This window comes from Mugil cephalus, chromosome 1 (genome assembly GCF_022458985.1).
Source record: "Mugil cephalus isolate CIBA_MC_2020 chromosome 1, CIBA_Mcephalus_1.1, whole genome shotgun sequence".
Taxonomy (NCBI): Eukaryota; Metazoa; Chordata; class Actinopteri; order Mugiliformes; family Mugilidae; genus Mugil; species Mugil cephalus.
The window spans coordinates 20,917,547-20,935,542 of record NC_061770.1 but is presented as its reverse complement, the minus strand read 5'-3'; the positions used below and the strand labels follow the sequence as shown (position 1 = coordinate 20,935,542).

Here is a 17,996-nt window from a genome sequence, read left to right as displayed (position 1 = left end):
TGGTGTTGTTGGCATATCATTGTTTTATTGTACATTTGAAAACCTTTATTATTCTTAGAAATCACTCTGTGATGTTGCTATGCTATAAACAATGCTATGGTTGCTAAGACTGTATCGCCTTACACGCTCAACATGCAAAATAGTGGAGAATTTTAATAATATAATAATCTAATAGAATAAATCCAGTCCAGAATACAGTCTTCCCCTCACATCATCATTTTCTTCTCTGCAGTTAATGCTTGCCCTGTTCACACTTGGGATGCTGCCCAGTCGGGCCACAGTTGGAGGTTAAGGGCGTTGTTTGAGGACGGTTTAGCGGTGATAACGATGGCAGGAAGGCACCGCACTGCCTCCACGTTAACAACCCTAAACTAAGGATCAAACTGGAGACACGAGCTGCGGCACGTCTCTCACCATTAGGCCACCACTGACCCCATACGTACTCTAAATCTGGTATTCAACTAAATACCTTAAGAGGAAACGCACAAATACAAGTAATACAATTAATTAAGTAATTCGGTAATTAATGGTGTTTTCTCTGGGTGCCCTTTTGTACTGTATATTCTGTATGAGATCACTGTCAAGTTCATATTCCTCATGACCTTTTATCCAAGTCCTTCTTTCTTCTTTTAATTATTTGCATTTCTCTTCTGCATACTAATGTTTTGCATCTCCAGACAGTGGTGATCACACAGTCTAATTCAATATCTGTTTATTAACAAGAGCATTTTCTATTGACAGTTCAAACCGACGTTCATATTGTCACTAAAGCGTTTTTTAATGTAAAGCTGCTGCCTATTAACTCATATTAACTTCAGTCTGATCTGTGGTTGACATTAATTACCAAAAACACATGTAAATGCTTTGACAGCTGTTTGATTTATTAACAGGTTTTCTATGTACACACATATTTGGCATTTGTGCGATTGAGGTTTGACATCAGTCCACCGTGACATGAGTCAGCAGAAATAACGTCAGCCTCTCTGTTTACAGGATCAGTTGTGGAAAAAACAAACAAACAAACAAACAAAAAAAAACAGCTTGGCACACGGGGGTGACGGTTTAGAAAAGGAAACTGTGAACAAGGACGGTCATTAAGCCTTAAATTAAACCTGACGACCCAGAAAATAAAATGTTATTTAACTTTTATAGAACGTATGCTATGTACAGAGGCTTGAATACTTCGGAGCTTGTTTAATATCAGAAGTACAAACGTCGAATGAGACGATAAAAATAAAAATAAAACACAAGGACGTCCAATGTGCACGTTTCAACTGTATCCCTGCCAACATCCAGCACCATCCATCACTAACGTCATGTCCAAGTCAGAGAGGCACTTCCTGGTTTACACTGTTATTATTATTATCACATTACTACAATACATAATACTATCGCAGAGCTGCTACTGTGTATTTACACTCATTGGATATGGCATTTTCATAACGACACCAACAGTATCAACCTGCTGCATAAACTAATCTGCTAACAATAAACCTAAATATCTACAAACTCATTTACAATACAGAAAACCACTGCAGCATAGTTCACTGCATTTAAGAAAAAAAAAATAAGAGGTTCAGTGTGGAGTATGTTTCTTAACATTAGCGCAACAATGCGAAATTAATTCAGAAATGTACATTTACAAACAGACAGTGATGCTGCAGTACTGCTGTGTATGCCAGTGATAGTATTTTATTATTATTATTATTATTATTATTTTCCCTTATTTATTTGGAAGATTTCATTTCGGCCTTTATGAGGAAAAACAAAAATATGCAGGGCGTTGCTTCATAAATGTAAAAACAAAAACAAACTGGACTGAATTTCACCCAAGTAGCTTTTTCAGTTCGAAATGACCAGTGGGGAGTTTAGGTTCTGTTAGCAACCACATCCTCATCCTTTAATTCACAGGTCTTCAACAGGGGGTCCGTGACCTCTAGGGGTCCGCGTAGGTAGGTACTGCAGGGGGGTCACAAAATCTTTGGTTGATTAGACATTTTTTATGTATATATGTTTGTTTGTTTTTTTATTTAAAAATTTTCCCCCACAAATTTAAATTTCTTTAAATACACATTAACATGAATCCAACATGTTTTAGTGAAAGGATAATTTTTCCACGTAAACCCAATTTACGCTACATGCAAAATGACGATAACAATAGCACTAGGCTTGGTTTAATATAGAAAACATATAGTAGGTAGTTTGGGGGCCATTGGCCTGAAAAACGTTGCTTTAATTGGAATAATTGCTTAGTTTAGTTATTACTCTACTAACCCATTACTGGCCAGAAACTCCAGACACAAGTTAAGAGTGGAGGAGAACTTTTTTGGGGACAGATTGTTCCGACTGTGTCTTAGTCTACGTCTTTGGTTCAGAGGGGTTTTCCAGGTTTACATAGATGACTTCCTTTACTGCTCTTTCAAACCATCTGTCTTCTCGTACTAAAATATTGTTGTCCTCAATCTATTGTCCTTCGGGTGTGGGTGGACGGCTGAGAACTGAAAAAGCTACTTGGGAGATAATCTTCACAATGTCATTATTGGTTTTAAATAATCGATTATTATATTTGTGTTCACACCAGAAATGAAAGAAAGTTACTTAATTTAAACAGGAAGTGTGGATATACACAGAAAGACAGTGTTTTTTTCTTTCTTAAAGATGATGTGTATATAAGTGAATGAAAAGAAATGCATCTTCCAGATAAAGATCACGCATTAAACTTGCAATGCAATACTTTACCAAGAAACCTGAGACTTCCAGGACAACATGTTACACATCTTAACCTTAAACGTCTCCGTAGCAGACTCGCTCCCTCTGCTAGCGAACACCCTCAGGATGAACATTTTGAAAAAATCCCCGCAGAAGTCAAACCCGATGGGAGCCGTGTGGGATTCCCGCAGCGTCACGTGAGGAGTTCTTGACCCTATGGAGTTGCGATCGCCTCAGTCAATAACCGTCCACACATCTTCGCATCTCACAGAAAGCTGTCCTCGGTGGCGACGAAGGAGAAGCCGTTGAAGGCGTTGCTGGCGCTGGTGCCGGCGTTGAGCTCTGGGGTCCGACTCACCGAGCTGGGAACCATTTCTCTGGTGAACTCCGGGTCAATGTGTTGAGTGTCAGATGGTCCTTTCTGGAAGACGAGTTTGGACATACATTCTTTTTCAATGATTCATTTTTGATGTTTTCTACATTGTAGATTAATTTCACATTCACTCAGTTTAAAATATGAAACGTTCTGGTTTGTTTAAAAGTTTTTTTCACTAGTATATTACATGACAGGGTCTCCTGAACATGACAGTAACAAAAGATTGAAGGGCCTGTTTATAAAAATGAATCGGATACCCAATATCAAATTCACATATTTTCTGTTGCCATGGTAGTAGCAATGATGGCCAGTGATAGGATAGTCTGTTCATGAGTGGTGGTGCCACTGTGGCTGACCTAAAAATGACTTCGGGTGTATAAAGTCAAAGGAAAAAATGAGATTTGTTGGCTGGAAAATATGTTGCATGTGAGAAAAAGCTTGGAAAAAAAGGTGAATGATTATTGAGACTTTTGAGTATTTATGTCTGTGGAGCAGACAAACTCACCACGTTAGGGTTGTACGGAGGAGTGATTCTCTTGTGGTAAAGGTCGTCCCAGTTGATTGGAGCGAAAAACGTGTGGTTCTTTATTTCTAACTGTAAATGAAATAATAAAAAAAACATAGGTTATATTAATATTTTCCATTCTTCCTACATAGAATTGATACGTCGTATAGATGCAATAAAGAAAAGGCTGAATAATACATTTTAGGAGAAGGATTACATTCTTATCTGAGAAACAAGAAGGATACTCAAGATATATGTTTTTCAAAATGACTCACAAAGTCTGCGATGGCCCCGAGGCGTCTGTGTTGGTCTTTCTGGAGAAGACCCACCAGCAGAGAGCAGACGGCATCGGACTTCCCCGGAGGCAGATGCAGCGGGTTGTTTAGGATCGCATTGTACATTTCACCGACGTCCCGGCTGTAGAACGGAGGCTGAAGTGGAAGATGGTTTAGGCAAAAATAGAAATATATCATGATCAATACAATTTAGGTTAAAAAAAATAAAAATATTACATTTTCTATAGATGTCGCCAAAAGATTCATATTAACTGGACTATGACCATAATTCTCAAAGTTCATGGACAAATGTATTCAACTGAGACACATTTTGTACAGTATATGTAACACAAAATGAGGAATTTAACAGGAATTTAAACTGATGGCAAAACTTTATGTATTCTGTATGTTTCTTTCTCACAGAGATTTGAATCTTACTGGTATTTTGCCCACATTTTCAAATATTCAGGTAACAACACTCTTGGATTTAATTTGCATTAATTTTATGGCATGCTTCAGATGAGAAAAAAAGAGAGAAAAACAAATATCGAATAGTCCAACAACCAATAAGAGCAATTTAGTTGTGAACTACTTCAACTCTTCATTCTAAGATGACTTGTATGGCTGCATCCCTGTCACTCTTTTGTCCATCACAGCCGACACAAATTGGTAGATCTTTGCTGGAGAATAACTGGATTGGGAACTGATTCAATATTTTGAGGCAGAAAGTTTTATCAATCCTATGATCTTCCCTACAGATCCACAAAAATGACACACTGTGGTTTTCGTGCAATTTCTTGGCTCCACCAGTCTTGACTGAACAGAACCCCACCTGGTGTTATCTCGTGTCTCCCATCTCTGTGCCAAACATTAGTTTGTATGGAGCTAGCCAACAGTAGTGGTATTGATCTTTAAATAAAGTATACATCCCAAAATCTGTATGAGTCAAACAGAAACAAACACACATACCAGGCTGTAGATCATCTCGTAGAGCACTGCTCCCAGACACCACCAGTCCACTGTCCTGTCATATGGTTCCTTACGAAGAATCTCTGGTGCCAAGTACTGTAGAGAGAGCAACCAGACAAAAAAAAACTATGATTCTCACAGACAAAGTACTACTGAGCTTTATTATAAACCACCTGCATAATGAACCAAACACTGAGGAGTCATTTGTACTGCAACCTCCAGGTCTGAAGGATGGAGCAAATCCCCATAGACTCCCATGTTAAAAAGCCCAACTTTACAGCATTATTAAACATGTTTACAGCCTGGTACTAAAAACAGTTTCGGTCTTTTTTATTTCAGTATTCATGAAAACTGTACGTGGTGAATTTTTTCCTAATACGTTTGTTTGTATTTTGTTTTATTAAGGTTTAAAATTCTGCATAATTAATGGGTTTCCACTTTGAGTGACAGGGTGGGCGGGTCTCAATGTCCAGGCCGCTTTAGCCCCGCCCCAACACGACCCCCATGTCCATATTTGGAGTATCTGAGTGTGGGTGGAGTAAAGCTCATCCAACATGGCGACCGCACGCCCGGCCTGTTTCGGGCTTCATTTTTGCTTATACTAAGGATATGCAGCCTAAATATGTGAGCGTTGTTCAGATTTAAAACAGAAAGTGTCAGATTTTCTCCACTACTTTTTCTTGTGACGTTATTTTATTGATTTGTACCCAAATCTACTCACTTCTGGAGTGCCACAGAAAGTTGTGGTGGTTCCCTCCGGTTCTACGCCCTCTTTGCACAGCCCGAAGTCTGTTAGCACCACATGGCCCTGCAGACACAACACAAGCAGACATGCACAAAGCTGCTTTCACAGAGACAAGTGCAAATGACCTATTATGACCTCTGACAAAATGTCAGGAACTTTATGTCAGGAAGTGATACTTGTCATATAATTTATATTGATACTTAACTACTTACTGCTGGTACCTTAACCTTCTGAGACCCAAGCTTTTGTTTTGCATGCATTTTTTATTTCTCCATTTCTCTTTATTAGGGATTAGAACAGGAAGTAGTTTTTGAAAAAAAAAAGTCCTCATGCGTGGACACGGGGGTTATTTCACTCAATATTATAAAACCAATATGTAACAAAATATGTTGTTAAAATCATAATAAAACATGGCGAAAAACAGAATTACAAATAATGAAGTCCCAATGTCCTCAATCGAGTACTTGCTAATTGCTATAGTGCTATAGTTTGTTACTATTGATAGAAATTGCCTGTTATATTAAACCACAAATAAAGAAGTTTAAACTGTAAAATCCGATGAGGTTTTGCACATTTTTGCACTTTTATTATGTGGTCGGCTGCAGAATGAATCCCTTGAAATAAATGCTACACTACCTACAACTTAACGTCCCCATATGAGGACGCAGAGTCTCAGGAGGTTAAAACCAATGTGGTGATCCTTACCTGAGAGTCTAAAAGAATATTCTCTGGCTTCAGATCTCTGCAGAGAATAAAAAAACAAGCAGATTGTCAGCATGGAAATGATCGCAGAAAATGGCATTTAAATCGTATCTAATTAAACATGACCATCTGACCTGTAAACGATGTTGAGCGAGTGGAGGTAGCCGATGGCGCTCGCTACCTCTGCTGCGTAGAACCTCGCTCTGGGCTCTGAGAAACACCTCTCTCTCTGCAGGTGGAAGAACAGCTGAAACAGAAGGAGGAAAAATAAAATTATATAAGAGGAAAGAGCTTTAGGAAAAGAAGAGACAAACATAAACCAGCTATACTTTTACTAGTGTCTGTGGTAAAATAATTCACCATCAGACCCCACAGTATCTTCTCTGTCTGACTTTATTTGACATGTGTTTGGATGGGATTTCTTATTAGATCTTTGTTACAGTGAAGTCAGCCATGTCCCAACTGAACGGCAAAACACTAAAACTAAACGACATTATCGAGGTCTCCCAGCAGTGTTTACAGTGAGGGTACGAGCATTCGATGTGGCATAATAAACATAGAAGTAAATTAATAAATAAAAACCTTTTTACTTGTGCTGCTCTCTTATCTTGGCCTGTCTTTGTGCTAAGCTAGGCTAAACTGTAGCTGAACACTTTCTTTGTCACTGCTGACACTTCATTAGCGACTTTGGTACAACACTAATTAAATGAGCGCATCTTGGGTGAAAGTAATATTTTCTCTTCCGATAAATGTCTAAAAATAAGACAGAGGCAGCTGGAGCGTTTCATCCAAGTAGCTTCTTCACTTTTAATTAATAGCCAGAAACTACAAACCTAAGATGTGAAGTAAGGAGAAAACGTTTTGATGTTAAGACTCAAAATTTGTGTCCGTCCCCTGTTCAGAGAAGGTTATTCCAACTTTAAATAGACGGCTTGTAATGTCCACATTTTGACTTTTAAAATGTCCATCAGCACAAGTGGACTTCTAAGGGACAAGTCATTAAGAACTGAAGAAGCCACTTGGATGAAATGTCTTCAAGAAAACCCAACAGGCCACATTCCTTTGTTTCAGATTTGTTTTGTTTAATCTGGACAAACCTTGACCTAGATGACTGAGAACATTCTCAGGCACATGACAATAAATGCATAAATCTAGCTGCATTTCGTTTATAAGGAGGCTACAAGGTCATAATGTGCAGTATCGATTTCACTTGTAAGTCTCACCACACACACACACAGTAAAGACTTCGAAGTGCTAACCTACTAGATAATGGCCTAATTTATAGCTGATGATATTATGTAATTGTTGTTGAATAGAAAAGCCTCTCATTTAGATAAAGCAATAAATCAAATGCCACAGCTCCAGTCGATTAAGAGTCCAGTCAATTTCTGGGCTAAATGTACATTTGTAAACAAAGCGTCCACTGTTCATTTATTTGTGTATTTGGTGTGAGACGTGTACCTCTCCCCCATTCACATAGTCGAGGACAAAGTAGAGCTTCTCTGGGGTCTGGAAGGAGTAGTGGAGCCGGACCAGGAAAGGGTGTTTTAGACTCTTCAGCAGCACATTTCTCTCTGCCATGATGTTCTTTTGCTAAAGCGACAGAAGAAGATGAAGTAGAAAAAATATGTAACAAAATGTTGCACAAACCCGTGACATTGAAGCTGTAGTGTGTGAATCACAGTCACAGAATCACACACTCGAACTGTGGAGCCCAGGATTTAAATTAACTCTACAAATAAATGTGGAGCTGTAAAGAGGAAGTTTGCTCGTTTTGACCCGCTGTGGGTGGATTCCTGGATCCTTTCCAACTCCGCCTGCAGGTCAAAGATTTGTTTTGATGTTCTGTACTTATCACAGTCCATAGATTGGTCACACTACATTAAATGCACCACGGCATGTTCCCTGCACGGTGCACGGTGTTTAACATGCAACTTCAAATCACAAGAAAACACGGAGATGACACAGGTCAAAGGAGTATTAAGTGGGTACTTGTGGATTTAAAGCCGCAGTGCAGAATGTTTGTCTCCCTCTTCTGGCAGTGAGAGTAATTACACAAACAATGTATATTCTCTGCTTTCAACCCCTGCTGATTGTAATTTTAGACTGTAATCCGAAAGCTTTTCTTGGATGCTTAAAAGAGGAAGAACAGTCACGAAGGGGGATTTAGTGCAGGGCTGTTAATTTAAAAATGCATTTGTTGTGTAGGTGAAGTAGTGTCCCTCTAAAGACACACAACACTGCACCAGGATAAGATAAAGGTGGAAAATCTCACAGCAAGCCAAGAGGAAAATGTGTGATAGTATCTCCAAGAGTTATTAGTAAACACAGTTTTGACCCTTCATCTTATCTAATCTGCAGTTTGTTCTGTACAAAGAACAGATTTTACAACTCCCACAAAACAAACTGGGCCACCTGCTGCGTTTGTGCGTGAATATCTAATCACACACACGCGCCCCTTACGAGTTAAAGCCTTTTTAATTACTCCCTTATGGCCTGCACGTAGGTCTCTGCTGCACTAAATCTTCCGTCATGGCAGTTGATGGTGAAACGGGGTCAAAAAGGTGGTGATTCAACTGGATGATGTAATTTGTGGTGCTGTTAAACTGGATCGAATTAAAGACTAATAATAACAATAATAATAAAACAAAAAAACAGAGTCTCTGCAATGAAAACACAGATGAATCAACACCTCTACCGGTTATTTGAAACCAATGTTAAACATCACGATTTAGTGCAGGACTATTTTATTTGAATGCATTCATATTCAGCAATGTACCCAATGAAGTGACCACTCAGTTTTTGCCTCTAATCTTGCTGATGTTGAGAGGATTTAAATAAGTTTTAGACATCAGAGGAGAGCGCCCACCTCTTTTTTCTTCAGGATGATTTTCTTCTGCAGCACTTTGACGGCGTAGAACTTGTTGTCGGCTTTGAGCTTTGCGAGCAGGACCTGCATGGAGGTTTTGTTTAGTGAACACTCTGCACCAGCATCTCCACACACCACTGCTGTCAGGACATTACATCAAAGAAGTGCACACAACACAGATATGTGATCTGTGGAAACAGATGAGACTGGGAAATCTGAGACGTGCGTTGATACAAAGAACAAGTAAACTTTTACGGTGCGAAATGCCCCCAGAGGAGATAAAAAAAAAGTGGAAATAAAATGTGGAGACGCAGAAGAGTCGATAAAAGGAAGCGGCTACATCGAGAGTTTACTGTATACTTTGAGTTTGATTTGGGGTATTTTGACTGGGCGATCTTCAGGTAGGCGTGAGGGGCCTCAGTGGATGGTACAGTTAATGATTCATGAAGCAGGCGGCACATTCTGATCTGGCAGCAGTCAGCAGGTAGACTCTCTCTGACCCTGTCTGCAATGTCAGCAACAGCTCACCATTACCTCCCCCCTTCCCTCCCGCCCTCCCGCCTCTCTTCTGTCTGACAAGGTCAGTATAATAAAGTCCCTGCTGCTAAGCTGAGTGACTATTCATACATACGACCAAGCATTAATAACAGTCGGCTCTATGCAAAAGAAACAAAAATGAAATAAAATCTTCACTCAGGCGTCTCTGCTGGTGAATATGTGAACGGAACGAGGAAACTACCGAGAGAAAAGAAAACAGCACAAGACACATTTAATGGTTTTGGAGTTACCTTTCCGAAGGTCCCTTTGCCAATGACGGCCAAGAAGTCAAAGTCAGTGGGTCGGGCACTGGAACAAGACGTGATATATTAAATGGATTGTATTGTTAGGCGGGCAGTGTTTCATAATAACCTCTGGAGCACGTTATTTGTACCACTTCACAAATGGTGGAAAAGTAACCAGTTAAAAAAAAAGATATTCTGATCTGATATAATTATAATATACACCAATCAGATCTAATGTTCTTCTGGGAAACCTTAATAATATGTTAATAGCACCACCTGAGCATTGTTGCAGACCAACTCTGGTGCTTGTTTGTTATCATAACTAGTTTTTCCACAGGTTTCTGCAAAAAAATTATCTCAACTTATAATTAAGAGATTTGATTGAATATAAGTTGTATGTGGGGGGGATTTTACGTTACATCAGCTATGAACTTTTATTTGACTTAACAAAAAATTTCAAGGCAGCATGAACACTCAGATATTTAAGTTAAGTCTAGCATCCTGGTGCCATATATTACCCCTGGCTAAGACCAGGCCGCATTCCTCCATTACTCCATGCTCACGTGTCCATTGTAGGACCATTCACTGGTGGACATAAGTCAACATGGACACCCTGACTGGTCCGCAGTTTACCACATGCATCAATCCATGATCACTCAGGACCACTGCAGGCTAGGACCAAATTTGTCCCCAAAGTCTCTCTTAACCTTCCACTAGTCCATTTTATCCTGCTTCTAACACCAAAGTCTTCACTTGTTGCCAAATATATCCAACCCGCTGTCATTATAATGTGCCACGATAAATAGATATTCACCTGTCATAATGTTATGGCTGATCGGTGTAACAAAATATCCTAATTTAGGAAATAAGCAGTACAGAAAAAATAGGAGCTAGTAAGAGCAGAGACACTGACTGTGGGTTAGCTGAAGGTCCCAGGTTGACTTCGTCACGAGGAGAGGAGGGTGGTGACCGCAGCTGGAGAAAATACAAACACAACGTTCAATATGAAGTTTAAAGTCAACTTACACATCAAAAATGAAATACAACAGTAACTTGTATCACAACTCTCATATGGTAAAGAACAGGGGGTGGCACAAGACTTCTCTGTAAGTTGGAGGTGATTATCAGTTAATCAGCTCTTTGACAAAAGATGCTTCATTTAAACCAGAATAAACCCGGCCCATTAGGGGATAAATATTAATCGAACGAATCTCTGAATGAGCTCATTATTTTCATTTTCAGAATTAACACCGTGAAGTGGCTGCAGTGAGCAAAGAAAGTTCAGCCGGAGGATTCGAGTCACATTTCCCAGAACTGCTCATTGTTAAAGGTCATGTGTTTGAGATATTCCAGGATTTGAATGTTTGACTCTTGGCTGAGCGGACGAACCTCAGCGTCGTTGTGCTACATCATGACGAGACCCTGTGTTTTATGAATCGACATGAAAGGTAGCAACGACACGAAAACAGCTGCAAACACTGATAGTAGTTTCTAGCAGTTTTCTCCAGAAATTAACTAAAAATTTAAAGCGGCCTGGAAGCACGTTTCCAGTGTCACAAACAGAAACGACATGAAACACTCAGTGATCACTCACGTTACACTGTGCCATGGCTGTCGTATTCCACTCCGACTGGAGACTCAGCATCGGTGTTTGACGGCCCTGTGGGAGCACAGGAGAAGACTTATGTAGATCACAACTACAGTCGTACATTTCCGGCCTATTTTCCTCCTAATGTCTTGTTTTTATTAAAATGTGTGAGCTTAGCCTTCAATTTTCTGGTCAATCTTGGCTTTAACCCCCACCTCTGATCATGAACTTTGGTTAATTTAATTTGATTTTGATTTCATTTAAGTATTGAGGATCCCCATTAGCTGGTTCCATAGCAACTGGCTAGTTTTCATAAGAAGAAAATACATTTAAAAACCAATATAGAGTAATTGAAAGCCAATGCTAAACACACAATGTATAATAAACCAACTCACATAAATGCAGTGAAGATACAAAATTCAATTTACGGTACTAGATACTGAGATTTAAGGTCATTTTTATAAATAAATTTTCTATCAGTGTTGCAGAGGTCTTGCGGCAGGTGTTTCCAGAGAAGTTTATTTCATCTATGTAGCACATTTGCATCTATAAACGCAAAGAGCATTTGTGTCAAAGTGTCACATAAAACATGCAAAATACAGATCAGCATCAGTGTTACCGAGAAACGGAAAGCCATTAACACCGAGGGTGACCGGATGGAAAAAAATAAAAAACAGATCAAATGCTGCTGAAAGCCAAGGAATAAAGACGAGTCATAAGGTTTCTTCTTAAAAGACTCAACAGAGTCAGAGCTTCTAATGTCTTCTGCTTCCAGCCGGTCTGAGGCTTCTGGTGGTGGTGAGAAGCTCGGAGATGTGTGAAGGGAGGGATTTATAAACAATCAGAAGAGTTTTGAAGTGTATCCTAATATGAACAGGGAGCCAGTGTAATGATGGGAGGTTTCTTCACAGAGTGGCCCGAGCCTTAGAGATAGGGTGAGGACGAGGTGTGATCCGAGCATGTCTCACAGGACACGATGGAGGGATTATGTCTCTCGTCTGGCCCTGGGGATTCCTCTAGAAGAGGGCCGTCTGGATTTAGATAAGCTGAACAAGACAGACAGACGGACGGACTGACAGACGGACAGATGTGGGGACCAAATTTCAATTTTCTCCATTTCATTTCTCTGACCAACACAACTTTAAGAGGGTTAAAACCTGTTGGGACTCGCTTTCAGGTGAAGTTAAGGTTTAGGGCAAACGCCTCATGCCCTTTACAAAGATAGTAACACGAGTCCGTCTGTGCGTGCGTGTGTTTGCTGACCTCAGTGTGACGGCCTGAGGAGCTGGTACTTCTGGTTTGTTGGGAACGAGATGATGGAACAACAAAGAGGGTATAAGGGACATTGTGTATACATCGTGTATTGCATGTACAGTATACACGGCCAGGCAAAAGTGTGGACGCACTGAATGAGAAGCTGCGTCCAGGCTTTTTTTTGACTGGTCGTGTTCGTGAGCACTTGTGCCGCTCATGTTGTGAGGACGTGCATTTCTACACTTCACTCACTAACAGCTCCCCCACGACGTAAATTGTTGAATTTTAAATATTAATGATATGGTAAGTTTCCCAGAAATGAACACAAGTCGGTGTAATGTCCTCTGAAGTGATGGAAACATAAGTTTGTGTGTGTTCAGTGACTGTGTTGTTGCACGTGTTTACATGGTAAATATTGCTGTGTCATTTTCATGTCTGTTGAAACATATGGGACGACCAAGGGCACACACACACACACACACACACACACACACACACACACACACACACAAACAAACACACTGAATTTTATGAAGTTGTCACGTGTTGCTAGTGCCGCACAGATCTGAGCCACACAGTTATGAGTTAAAGTAGTGTAGTAGTTTTTTATCCCAATACAAGCTGTCTATTATCTGAACCACATGTGATCTCTCATTCTTAAAACATTAGGAGGTTTATCGGACAAACTCAACATAATAAGCATCTAAAGTTTAAACTTCAGAGCAAAAAGCACCTTTTTTCCCTCCATAGCGTTACTTCCTCTGCACCTAATTTCACTGAACTGTCTGTACTACTTAAACCCTCCTGTTATGTTCATTTCTAAAGAACAGCAATGGGTCACTTTGACCTGGGACATGCTTAATTAATTATCCAAAAGTGTCAGAAACCATTTCGATCAAAGTTTAGTGCACTGGTGCTCTTTATATCTCAGAGATCACAGCTCAGTGAGGATAGTTTACTGGTTTCTCATAAAAATGCATGTAAGGCCGACATCACAAATATAATAATAGGTTTACTCAACATTGATTTGTTTTTGTTTTTTTGTTTTGTTTTGTTTTTAATTGGGTGATGATAACTCTCCTTTTAGAGTCAAACTGACCCTGAACTTAACCATTTTCATTTTATATGTTTATTACACTCATCAAGCTGAGCAGAACTAATTTATTATTATTATTTTAGAGTTTTTAAGTTTAAAATGGGTCAATTTGAACCGCGACAAAACAGGAGGGTTGAAATGAGCAATCTTAACGATTGCATCTGTTTAAGATAGATAGATAGATAGATAGATAGATAGATAGATGCTTTATTCATCCCAAACTGGGAAATTTCACAGTTACAGCAGCAATTGCACAGGCACTAAACACCGTAAACACTATATGACAGGAAAAAGCACCATATACTATATAGACGTCATTTCCACAATGAGATCTCTCTGGAGAAAACATTTAGTTGGCAAATTAAAACGAAACAAAAACATGGGTCAGAGGTCATGTGTTTCCGTTTCTTTTCCTTGCAGGTTAGAGAAAATAAAATAAAAACTATCAGCACAAACTGAATGCATCGCCGCTCATTCATCAAACGATGATACAGAAACAGTTCATATAGTTGTAAAAATTCCTTTCACAACTGAGGCGTTGCACTAAATTAACGTCAGACTCAGGGATGAAGTCAGTTGCAGGGAAAAGAAGCTCCAACTAGAAAAGTCTGATGGCTGATGTGAAGGACTGGTGATTAAAAATATATAATGGAGAAGTTAAAATTCACCCTCAGACTGTAAACCTACATTTAAATTAGGAGGTGTGTCCATGGAACATTTGTTTCTCTGGTTTGTTTTATCTAATAATTCAGTTTTAATTAAAAAAAAAAAAAATAATAATAATAATAATAATAATAATAATAATAAAAAATGGATAATGTACCAGCAGTCAGTAAAGCTACTCTTAGGAAACCAAATTTAGGTTTGGACCTGGATGGCACACAGCCAGTCTAAACTTAGAACTGGATTTATTTCCACGTACGTTCACAGATACAAAGAATTTGTTCTGGTGTTGTGCTAAGAGTCACAGTAAGAAATAAGAAACAACATAAAATGTACAATGAATATGTGAAAATTCTTCAAATAGCAAAGGAACTGGTGACTTTCCACTGAAGGAGAAAATATTCACGAGAACAAGCGGCGTGGGAAAACCTACCAAGCACAGATCTGTGCATTATCAGCTGGTATCGACATTACCCTGAAGTACGTCAGATATCACACAGTTACGCTTTTAAAGTTTAGCACGACAAGGTTTCCAGCATTAGCAGATACTGGGATAGTGAAAATAATCTGTTAATAAAAGGAGACATGAGAAATGACCAGGGCTGCAGTTTGTACTCACCTGTGTGCAGAGCAGGAGGAGGAGGAGGAAGAGGTGGAGGAGGAGGTAAGTGTTGTCCGGTGCTCAGGTCAGAACACTGAGCAGCAACAAACTGAGACTCTCGCCTCGTTTCTGTTTGTTATGAAGGGAGGTCGGAAGGTTGACTTCAAGGGAGTGAATCATTGATGAAAAGTTGGAGAGCTTTTAAAACGAGGCGGAGCAACACTCGCAGACTTTCCCTGACCCTGTTTGTCTGTGTGTGTGTGTGTGTGTGTGTGTGTTTGTGTGTGTGTTACTTCCTGACTCTGCTCTGTCCTTTCAAATTAAGGCAGATCAGTTTTTGCTCTATGTGCATAAAAACAAGATAAAGTCAAGACATGCAAGATAAACTTTTAATGATCCCTCACAGGAGGAATAAATGCAACAAACTGTGGCAAGAAAATAACAGTGATATTAAAATATATATATATAATTAAAATATGAGCCACCTGCATACAGTAAAGCTGCAGAGTCAGCTGCAGTGAAACAGCAATGCATGCACAGATATTAATCTACATATTTCATGAAAGCACGATACTAATGAATGAATATAAATTCTGCACAATCTGCACAATAGGTGATTATTAAAAGTGTAGATTTAGATGAAAGCATGAAAGCTTAGCATAAATACTACATGGATATAGGATCTACATAGGATGTAGATATAAACTGCTGGCTGACATAAAATAGTGGCAGTCTAGTTGCAAAATAGTTGAATTTTAAAGCACAAACAAATGTTTTATGTTTAATAGTTGCAATATTAGATAATTATGTTCACTGGCTTCATGTTCAATAGTTGCATGTTTAACAGTTAAACAGTTGCAATGAATAATCTCGTTAAATATATTTCTAAAGGTTCTGTTGACATGAAATCTCCACCAGATGTTGGTAGCAACCCGCACATGCAAACAAATCCAACCTTAGACGTCCATAAATTAAGTTATTTGTACGAAAATGGATTTACATAGGGAAAAAGTGTTTAACACACTTACTTAAATTTATTAAATTCTTTGTACAAAAGCCCTTGTTGGTAACGACAGCTTCGAGACGCCTCCTGTACGGAGAAACTAGTCGCATGCATTGCTCAGGTGTGATTTTGACCCATTCTTAAACAAACAGTCTTCAAAGCAGGATTGGTTTCTAATTACCGATAGATTTCAGCTGGTGTCTTGGCTTTCTCTGCCTTTTTGCACCTCCGTTTATTTATGTGATTGATTGTCATTGTTAACAGCAGCAGGGACGTTCAGCCTCTGTGTGTGATGCTCAGTGTTTCCTCACTGTGGGATGAATAAAGGCATATCTTATCTTATCTTATCTTACTTTTCCCCCTCCTTTCCCTTCCCCTTTTCACATCAATAGCACCTTGGACATATATTTACTCAGAAAAATGGTGACGTGTTCAATACTTATTCACTCGCTGTACTTTATAATTTCATCCCACAAGTTTACTTCACGATTTTATAACACGTCTGAGAAAAAAAATCCCAACAAGACATCCTTTCCATGCCTTTACATTTATTGCATTAACCGCACAGCGTCCTCATATGTGGACATTATGTTTTAGGCTTGTGGCAGCTTAGTCTGCTTCATTTAGACCTGTTGTCCTCATCAGGAGACAATTTTATCTGCTATGCACTGGTAGCGAAGTGTCAATGCACTTGTTTATTTATGCTTATTAACTTTTCTAGTTTGATATGACATGAATACAATTAGTTATAGTTGTAAAATTACCATTGGTTGTTCCTCACTGAAAAATCCAGACCTCATTAATATTTAATTAATTTTCAGTGTGCTACTGTGTGTTTTTCTTCAAGTAGGTGCTTTTTAATTCAAAGTTAGCGCAAACCAAAATGTACTAGTTATGAAAGTCTGAGTCTGAAAATGGCCGTGCTTTTATTCTTAAAACCACTTATGTCATGTTTTCACCATCAAACTTATCAAATCTAAATGTCGTACCCCTCATTCCCCCGTCACTCATTTACCATCCAACCAACATTCAGTTCAGTACTTTCACTTTGCAGCTTAATGCTGGTTTTTCTGGCCTGTGCACTGCAACACGCTGATAAGCAGCAATCGCAGAGAGGGTGTGGAAGGACTCGTCGCCACCACGGCCAACTGTTGACGACAATATGGTCAATAGGGGGATGTGATATGAGCCAAGTGAGTTTATAGTCAATAGTGCGATGCACTACCTGCACGAGCACAGGAAACGTTTGTCTTCCCTCAAATGAGACAAGAGGCGGAGGCGTTAAATCAGACAAGACAGCTTTGGACGTTTATTTAATGAATTCATATGGACTGAATGCCGTTTGTGACCCGAGATTATCTTGACACGCACGCACACCCACACACACAAATATCCCACCAGAGAGACACACACAAACAGGTAATATTTGAGATTCCAAGAGCCCTTAAAACATTCACCTTTCATCTCACGATATCAACTCCACACAGTACTTTGTTTTTTTTTTGTTGTTGTGTTTTTTTTAACCCAGCTCCAACATAAAATGTAAACATTTTGGAGAACCAAGTCTGAATGGAGTTTCCATCGCATGTAAACTGCAGAGAGCTCCATTTGGCTTCATACCAAATACATGTTTATAGTGCTAAAACTTGGATTTTTGCACTCTCTAGTGATCGAAAGTGGGAATATCAGCGCGTAAAATCCTTGAGGGTTTCACAGTTGTGCTAAAATGCCAATGCAAAGAGTCTTTTTCATCTGACAATTACTAAAAAATAATTTAATATCTTTTGCGTATAGAAAAACGCAAGCACCGACTCTCTCCGGTCAGAGCGAATGTTAACATTTTAAACAGCTCCTCTGTC

The 17,996-nt window shown here is 39.2% G+C and overlaps 1 protein-coding gene across 1 annotated transcript; it reads right to left on the bottom strand.

The window, feature by feature from the left end:
* Positions 1-860: 860 nt before the first annotated feature.
* On the bottom strand, positions 861-15,381 carry sgk2a (serum/glucocorticoid regulated kinase 2a). Its single transcript, XM_047571052.1, has 13 exons — positions 15,153-15,381; positions 11,527-11,592; positions 10,846-10,907; positions 9,939-9,996; positions 9,151-9,234; positions 7,743-7,874; positions 6,416-6,528; positions 6,285-6,321; positions 5,556-5,642; positions 4,835-4,930; positions 3,866-4,021; positions 3,591-3,680; positions 861-3,130 (listed from the first exon to the last, which is right to left on the bottom strand). Exons 2-13 carry the CDS (start codon positions 11,575-11,577, stop codon positions 2,975-2,977), a joined length of 1,122 nt encoding a protein of 373 aa, XP_047427008.1. The 5' UTR covers positions 11,578-11,592; positions 15,153-15,381; the 3' UTR covers positions 861-2,974.
* Positions 15,382-17,996: the final 2,615 nt, after the last annotated feature.